This window comes from Miscanthus floridulus, chromosome 5 (genome assembly GCF_019320115.1).
Source record: "Miscanthus floridulus cultivar M001 chromosome 5, ASM1932011v1, whole genome shotgun sequence".
Classification (NCBI taxonomy): Eukaryota; Viridiplantae; Streptophyta; class Magnoliopsida; order Poales; family Poaceae; genus Miscanthus; species Miscanthus floridulus.
This window is the reverse complement of record NC_089584.1, coordinates 75483559-75492278: the sequence shown is the minus strand read 5'-3', so window position 1 is coordinate 75492278 and position 8720 is coordinate 75483559. Positions and strand designations below refer to the sequence as shown.

The window sequence follows — 8720 nt, the reverse complement described above, 5'->3', positions numbered from 1 at the left end:
CAGTGGTCGCGGTGACGCAGTCCGGTGGCGGCGTGACTGGTGGCTTCCCGTCACTGGCTGTGCACCCTCTAGATCGGGTTTAGGGTTTGTCGGTGGGGAACTCGGCTCAGGCGAACCTCGTGACTTGAGCCGTCGACCCCACCTCGTGACAGGGGTCCTCCAGCCACAGTGGACTGGACGCCTCCTATCAGGACACGAATCAAAGACCCAACTGAGTCGTTGGGCTCAGTTTAAGATTAGAGCTCAACCTAACACAACCTCCCCCCGTGTCGAGCCGCGCGACCGACACCGGAGACCGGACCTTAGAAACGTCCCATGCGCCATCACCGCCTAAAACGTACGCAGGCTGCTGCCGCCATTTAAAGAACAGCATGCGTGTTTGTGCCCGTTACTCGATCACTGCATGTGATGCTTGCGGCATCAGGCAGTTGATATCGTAAAAGATTCATCGGTCGTCGGCCCTTGATTCTTCGAGCGCGACACGCCGACACCCCGTTTCCTCCGGCCGGGATTCTGGGGGACGCGACGGGATGGACGGCAAGCATGGGTGGTACAGCTGCAGTAGGTGCCGGCCGCCGGCGATCAACGACGTGCAGCAACTCAAGGACAGCTTTGGAGGCAGCCACGGCGCCGTGGTCCGACCTGTGGACCGGCGGCCTCGTCTGCGCCTTCGAGTTCGTTCGTCGCCGCCATGGCTTCGCCAGCCCGCACGACCTCTCCCGGAGCAACTCCACGCATTCCAAGGACCTTCCGGTCATCACGGATTCCGGTACAGATACTGCTTGTCTCCTCTTCGTGATCGTGTCGTCGTCGCATCTATAACAAGTTTCTTGATCAGTGGTAATAGTATATTTTGTAATCGTCAGGTTCTTCCACCGACGGCGACGAGCCGAGGCCAGCGTGCAGGCACGGGAGGGCGGCGCCGGGCGAGAGCTACTGGTCTCCCATCTGGTGGACGAGGATCGCCGAGCTGGTGGCCATGTCGACGGGGACGACACGGCGTGGGACGACGGGCAGGGGATCGGCCTCACGGACGCCGATGCCAACGGCCAGCACTGCTGTGACGACATCACCGTCGCCGACGTCGCCGTGCCGTACTGGCAGCGACCGGCGGGTCCGACATGGTGGTGCCACGTCGCAGCGGGGCACCCGGCCGTGGACGCGTGGCTGGCTACCAGCGCGCGGTGGCTGCACCCGGCAATCTGCGTCGCGCTTAGGGATGAGACCATGCTCATCAGTGAGAAGATGAAGCATCTGTTGTATGGGGTTCCTGTTAGAGTTTCAGGAGGCTTGCTTTTCGAGCTATTAGGCCAGTCGGTAGGCGATCCGACTCAGGATGAAGACGACATTCCTATTGTGATCCGTGCTTGGCAAGCTCAAAATTTTCTGATAACAGCTCTCCATGTGAAAGGTTCAGCACCAAACGTCAACGTTATAGGAGTTACGGAGGTCCAGGTAATGACCATTACTCCATCAATCAACAGTTACACTGAAGAGATCACCTTTGTTTCCTAACCATTTTTTCCTGATCCTCGCTCAAATATTAGGTACAGTACATTGTTTTCTATCTAGTATTTACTAAATTGATAAAAAAATCTAGTTTGATCTCTAAAAATTTACAGTTAAATTGTTTTCAACAACAACAACAACAACAACAACAACAACAAAGCCTTTAAGTCCCAAACAAGTTGGGGTAGGCTAGAGTTGAAACCCAACAGAAGCAAATCAAGGTTCAGGCACGTGAATAGCTGTCTTCCAAGCACTCCTATCTAAGGCTAAGTCTTTGGGTATATTCCATCCTTTCAAGTCTCCACAGTTAAATTGTTTTCAATCAGGAAAATATGAAACTAGTGCCAACTATTTTTCTAGAAATGTTATCTACGTATAGTTATTTAGAATAAATAAGATCCTACCACACGAGTGACATGTTTATGATCTGCGTACAAACTATTTGGAAGTAGTTTATTTTTTGTTCTATTAAAGTCTATTTCTTGTAGTCATGCTCATTATTTATTTAAAACAAATAAGATCCAAATAACTCATAAGTAGAGCACCAACAAATATATAACATTTTAAGAAGGAAATCGGAACTAATTTCATATATTTTCTATTTATTTGGAATAAATTAATCATGATTTTTTAGAAATCAAAATAGTTTTTTATTGTTTTTAGAAAATATAAAATCACCCTTGGAACTCTGACAAAACCGGCGACCAAAATTTTCCAATTTTGACATTTGAATGATGTCCGTTATCCGTTTTCAGAGTTAGAAATTGGATTGACGTGCAAACTGGACTATTGGAGGTTGAAAATTGTAGTTTAGTCTCAAATATTTCTTCTATTTTTTGTTCAGGAGCTTCTTTCTACCTGTGGAAGCACAGTTCCCAAGAGTATTCATGAAGTTATAGCACATTTGGCTTCCCGACTTGCTCGATGGGATGACAGGTGGATCTGATGGTGTGCTATTTAATATGCTAATATGCATAAAACTCTAATTTTGTATCATTGGTACTTACTTTGTGTTTGAGGCATTATTTTTACATATGTAGACTATGGCGCAAATACGTATTCGGTGCAGCTGACGAAATTGAACTTAAATTTGTATACAGGTAAGTTACACTCCCATGTTCAACTTCTCTGAATTGGTTTTTCTCTGTACTTAGAATTCTATATGGGCATTCTCAGGCGAAACGAAGAAGACCTGAACCTGCTATGTATAATCTTCAACCAAGACATTAGAAGGTTGGCCACCCAGGTAGTAAATCTTCCTTTTGAATTAAAACAGGATTACAATTAAAATAAATGCTGGCCTAGTATTTTTTTAGTGAAAACCATGCCCAAAAATTACTCAACTAGAGAGGGTGCGCCCGCACCATCCTCACAACTTCAGTACAACGACCAACCAACTAACCTCTCAACTCCACTATTCGCTCGAGAACAGCTTGGTTGAACAGAACACAACTAACAACTTGACTGAACAAATTAGCCCACGGTAAACCCAAGAAAGATCCTTCATGAGCACTAGCACAATTAAACGACTCTGTTACAACAGCATCTAACTCTGCATGCAAATTGCCAAATATAAATATATAATTTTGACACTTCGACAATGTACTTAATTACTAGGTTATCAGAGTGAAATGGTCACTACATGATAGAGAGGAGATAATATTTGAACTCCTAAAATATCTAGGGGGAAGCACCACACAATCCTTGCTTGAGGATGTAAAGAAAGACGCAAGGAAAATGATTGAAGAGCAAGAGGCTGTCCGCGGCCGGCTGTTCACCATTCAGGATGTGATGCAGAGCACTGTCCGTGCTTGGTTGCAGGTAAGCACATGCTACAATTTCTGGTGTGGTGGAAAGGGATTCTGAACCCAAGAATTTCTTTGTGCCTAGTACATCCTTCTGATACTGGATAACTGAAATATCGATTATGTAACCTGAACGCTATCGTTTTTGGTATTTTCAGGACAAAAGCCTTCGCATTACACATAACCTGAGAATATTCGGTGGGTGCGGCCTCATTCTGTCCATCATCACAGGACTGTTTGGTATCAGTGTCGACGGGATACCTGGGAGCTCAGAACACTCAATATGCTTTTGCATTGTTCACTGGTCTTCTGTTCTTAGTAGGTCTCCTGTTGATCGTCGCCGGGAATATCTATTTTGGGCTGCAAAATCCGATCAGCGATCAACAGGTTCAGGTGAGAAAACTGGAGCTCCAGCAGCTAGTCTCAATGTTCCAGCACGACGCCGAGACACATGCCAAGGTTAGGGAAGGGGTCTTAATAAGGAATGACTTGCCTCCGAGAGCCGCTGATCTCATATATGACCAAGGTGATTACTATTTCAATGATTCAGCGATGGAAGTTAGAATTCATTGTTCGTGAAAAGGTTTTACTATGGGTATACTGAACAAATGGCCTAGTTACCAAAGTGTAAGCCTTTGTTATACTATAAGCACACAATATAATAGCTATGCACAACTTTAGTAGCATCTTCAGGATCCATTTTATTTGCACTTAAAAAAATCGGTCAGGGAAGTACTTCTGTTAGGAATAAAAGAAAAAAATGTACATAATACTACTATGTCCAGAACGAACTGTTCTTTTTTTCTGAATGATTGACTGCATCCAGCTATGTAAAATGACCTGGAAGTTGATGCTAGAAACTTTGGCATTTAATTTGTCAGTTAAGAAACTGGGAAGATACTTCTCACTTGAAGCTAAAAACGAGCCATCCCTCCACGGTTACCACCTGGTTTCTCTTTGCACCATGTAGTAGCAAACTCAAAATGTAAGGTTAGCAAAGCAAACCCATCACATCAAGACTCATCATCTCGACATCTCACTACCACACAAGTGGCATTGCTGATCTCCCTTGATCCATGCAGCCAAAGAGCGAGCAGATGCAGCAGCCTGGTGGCACCATGCCCACCTCTGAAGAAACTCCCCAGGGCGTCATTCCTTTTAGCTATCATTTTCATCGTCAGGTGCCGTTCCCATGGGCAGAGAGGTGATTGCAGTTGTAAGTTTCTCTTGTCATTCACGTGACTGTTGTGATCGATGTAATTGTAAGAACTCCCCAAGTGCCACAAGTTGCAACAAGTCAGGAAATGTGATTGTTAGGCTTCTATAGTGGCCATTTCTGCCCAAGTGGATATGTAGTCTCTTCCCTTCTTCAGGCAGAGACAATTTCAGTCTCAGACTACTCGTTCAGTGTCAGACAATAAATTTACCCCCTGCTCGCTGAGCTTATTCAGAACCACTTTTTCAACCATGGAATAACATTTCCCTCTCACAACATTTCAGCATAAGCATCAGCATAAGCCAAATTTCAGCATCAACGAACAGGGTGTTAGTTTCGGTCTTTTGGATGCGTGGGTTTTGAGTTTTATGTAGTAGATCTTTTCCACAGGTCTTCACGTGAATTTGCCTTCAATTGTCGTTGTCAGCATCAGCTACGCTTGCAACCTATTTTTTTGCTGAAAGTTGCAGTTGGTGCCTAACTTTTGAGATCGGTAGTTTTTCTGGTCCTTGGGACCAAAGTAGTACCTAAGATAGCATGGAAAGGGATAAGATAACGTCTGCCGCCTATTGTTTGATTTAGGACGTGCTCACTGAACTCTGCAGCACTTCGTCACAAATTGACAACTCCGACTTGATCGAATGATCGTCAGAACAATCATGTACAGTGTGCATAAATAAAGACAAAAACTTTACAGCATATTTTATTGATCAGGTCCACAACATGCATACAAATACACTACCGGTACAATCTCTGACCCCAAGCTCCCTTCATAAATACTGGTACACCCTGCAGTACATACGAATACGTATGTCTACGGTACACGCACGCAAGCATGCCCTCGCTCACTTGCCGGGGACGAAGTTGGTTGCGTAGGCCCAGGCGTTGTTGTTGACAGGGTCGGCGAGGTGGTCGGCGAGGTTCTCGAGGGGACCCTTGCCGGTGACGATGGCCTGCACGAAGAAGCCGAACATGGAGAACATGGCGAGGCGGCCGTTCTTGATCTCCTTCACCTTCAGCTCCGCGAACGCCTCCGGGTCATCGGCGAGCCCGAGCGGGTCGAAGCTGCCGCCAGGGTACAGCGGGTCAACCACCTCCCCGAGCGGACCACCGGCGATGCGGTACCCCTCGACGGCGCCCATGAGCACCACCTGGCACGCCCAGATGGCCAGGATGCTCTGCGCGTGGATCAGGCTCGGGTTGCCGAGGTAGTCCAGCCCGCCCTCGCTGAAGATCTGTGACCCGGCCTTGAACCACACGGCCTCGCCGAACTTGACGCCGTTGCGGGCGAGCAGCTCCGGGAACACGCACCCGAGCGCGCCGAGCATGGCCCAGCGGGAGTGGATCACCTCCAGCTCGCGGTTCTTGGCGAAGGTCTCGGGGTCCGCGGACAGCCCCGCGGTGTCCCAGCCGTAGTCACCGGGGAACTCGCCGGTCAGGTAGCTTGGGGGCTCGCCGGACAGCGGGCCGAGGTACAGGACGCGGTCGGCCCCGTACCAGGGGCTGCCGGACGCCGTTGGCTTGGGCTTGGCAGCAGTCTTGCGCATGGTGATGCGGCCCTCGCCGAAGACGTCCCTGGTGCTGGCCGCCGGCTTGCTGACGAGCGCGCAGGAGGTGAGAGCCATGGTGGCGGCGGCCATGTTGATCAGATCACAGCTTCTTCTGTCTGATGCTTAGCTCTGTTTTGTGTATGCGTGTGATGGCTGTGTCAGAACAGAACACAGCAGCTGCTTTTATACAGTTGGGATTGGATAGAAGGTCATCTTTTGCCGGGCTGGGATTGGCCGGTTGGTCCTGCCGGGATGATGGCTTGGCATCTGATGTGACACCTGGTGGGCCCCAGTGGCCCATCACACAAGAATCTTGGGGTCTGCCACGTAGGAACGGCCAGAGCTAATCAGGAGCTGCCACTTGCCATTGTGGGAAAGGAGTGGATGAGATAGGCTTGGTTTTGTTGTCACGCGCTTCTTGCTAATTGTCAAATGCATAATCAATGGAGAGCCTTAGTGTTGATTGATCGCAATGGACGGTTAGCTTGATCTCCATCAAGTTGGCCCAATGGTTGATTGGACCCTTGATCCGCGCTCTGATCGGGGGCATCTAGTCGTTCTTCTGGCTGATGGGCCCCCATCACGCAGCGCAATAAATAGGAGATGAGGGCTGGGGTTCGAGGTACGAGGTTCACCGCAGCCGCCAGCGCCCCACCGAGGTTCCTAGCCCTAGTCCGATCTAGAAGGACGCGCTGTGAGCGACGGGAAGCACCACTGCCTTCACCGTCGCCTCTGCACAGCGCCGGACGTCCACACCGCTGCCGGGACGCCACTAGAGCGCTACCCCATCGCCGACCTTATCACCGACACATCACGACTGAAAGCATCTAGGCCCCTAGTTGGGTTTCGGTGATTAATGACAATACAAGATTACTATGACTAATGTGTGTTTTGCAGAGGCAATTTAGTTATGTCATGGTAATGGAGGTCGATTGGGCAATCAAGGTGGTCATGCCTCGACGATGGAAATCGTTTCGGTTTTCAAAGGATGGACGACAAGGTTAAGGATGGACTAGTTCTAAGTGTCGATTGGAGTTCAAGAGACACTTAGATTAGTTTAGGACTTTGTTTTTCCTTTGACCATACTATTAAGGGGAGTATGGACGGGTAGCTTGACCTAGGTAAGTCTAGTGAGTTAGGTGTGGTGCACACTTATTAAAACTAGCACTAGGTAGCTCTAAAACAGCCCTTCGATCCAATGGAGCAAACTTTATTCACATATGATCGAGAGTTGGAAGTGAATGGAGGGTCAAATACTGACCGGAAGCTGGTTTCGGATTGACTGGACGCTGGCGCAGAGCCCGGTCAGTTCATTTGACCAAGGTGAAAACGTCTGGTGCGACCGGATGCTGAAAGGTGAAGTGACCGGACGCTGAGAGCCAGCGTCCGATCGACTCTAGTAAGGTTCCAGAGAGGGAAAATCGTGATCGGACGCTGGCCAACGTCCGGTCACACTATAAACACTGGAGTTCAGGGTGTACTGACCGGAGTGTCCGGTCAACATGATCGAAGCGTCCGGTCACCCCGCAGAGGCACAGAACGGTTCATTTTTCAGTCCATGTTATAAATACCACCTTCACTTGTGTGTGTGGATACTTTTGCTCATTCCAACAGCTGAGAAACACCTTAGAAAGTACCAAGAAGAGTAAGGTCCTAGTGAGGTGATTGAGATTTGAGAATCCCAAAGAGAGCCCTCATTAGTGAGATCAAGAGTAGCAAAGTGTGCATCCACCCTTCTCATTAGGCTTGTCGTGGTCAAGTGAGAGTTCGTGCTTGTTACTCTTGGTGGTCACCATCACCTAGACAGCTTGGTGGTGATTGGTTGCTTGGTGATCATCCGGAGAGCTTGTGGATGACCCAACTCATGTTGTAAGCTGTTGTGGGTGATTCACTACGACAAAGTGTCGAAGAATCAACCCGTAGAGAGCACTTGATCCTTGCGCGGATCAAGGGGGAGCTACACCCTTGCGCGGGTGCTCCAACGAGGACTAGTGGGGAGTGGCGACTCTCCAATACCTCGGCAAAACATCGCCACGTTTCTCCTTCTCTATTTACTTTGAGCATTTACTTTGAGCAATTCAATACTTGTAACACCTCGGGTGTTTTACGTGCTAAAACCTGCCATGTCATCATATGCATTGCAAAGTATTTGGTCTTAGTAAAAACTTGGATATGCATTCACTAAAACAAGTTCACTTTTATGTTATATGTGTTGACTTGGATGGTTGAATCAATTTCAAAACAATTGTGTTGGTTTGGATTTCCGAAAACCCTGATTTTGACATTTAATTTTACCCTGGAAAACCCAATTCAAAATCTAAGCACATTTTGGGGTTGAGACTAAAAGCAAAAGTGTAGAGCTTGTCTAGATGTACAAAGTTGGTTTTTGGAGTTTTCAAAGTTGTTTAATAAAATTTGAAGTAATTTGAAAAGGCATAAATTCTTGAAATGTCCCCTTTTTGAATTTAAACTTGCATTTCAAAATGTAGACCGAATTTGGGTATGGTTATAAAAGCAAAGTTGCAGAACTTTGAATTTGGAACAACTTTTATTTTTGGATATTTTTGAGTTACTATACAAATTTGGGAGTAATTTGAGAAATTAAAATGAGTGACAATTCGGTAATTAGTTGGTACAGTG

The 8720-nt window shown here is 47.5% G+C and overlaps 1 protein-coding gene and 1 pseudogene across 1 annotated transcript; one reads left to right on the top strand and one right to left on the bottom strand.

Moving 5' to 3' along the window:
- The first annotated feature begins 359 nt into the window (after window positions 1-359).
- LOC136452363 (uncharacterized) lies at window positions 360-4722 on the top strand (annotated as a pseudogene).
- Window positions 4723-5207: 485 nt separating this feature from the next.
- On the bottom strand, window positions 5208-6258 carry LOC136450090 (chlorophyll a-b binding protein 2, chloroplastic). The gene has a single exon (XM_066450370.1). It carries the CDS (start codon window positions 6168-6170, stop codon window positions 5376-5378), a length of 795 nt encoding a protein of 264 aa, XP_066306467.1. The 5' UTR covers window positions 6171-6258; the 3' UTR covers window positions 5208-5375.
- Window positions 6259-8720: the final 2462 nt, after the last annotated feature.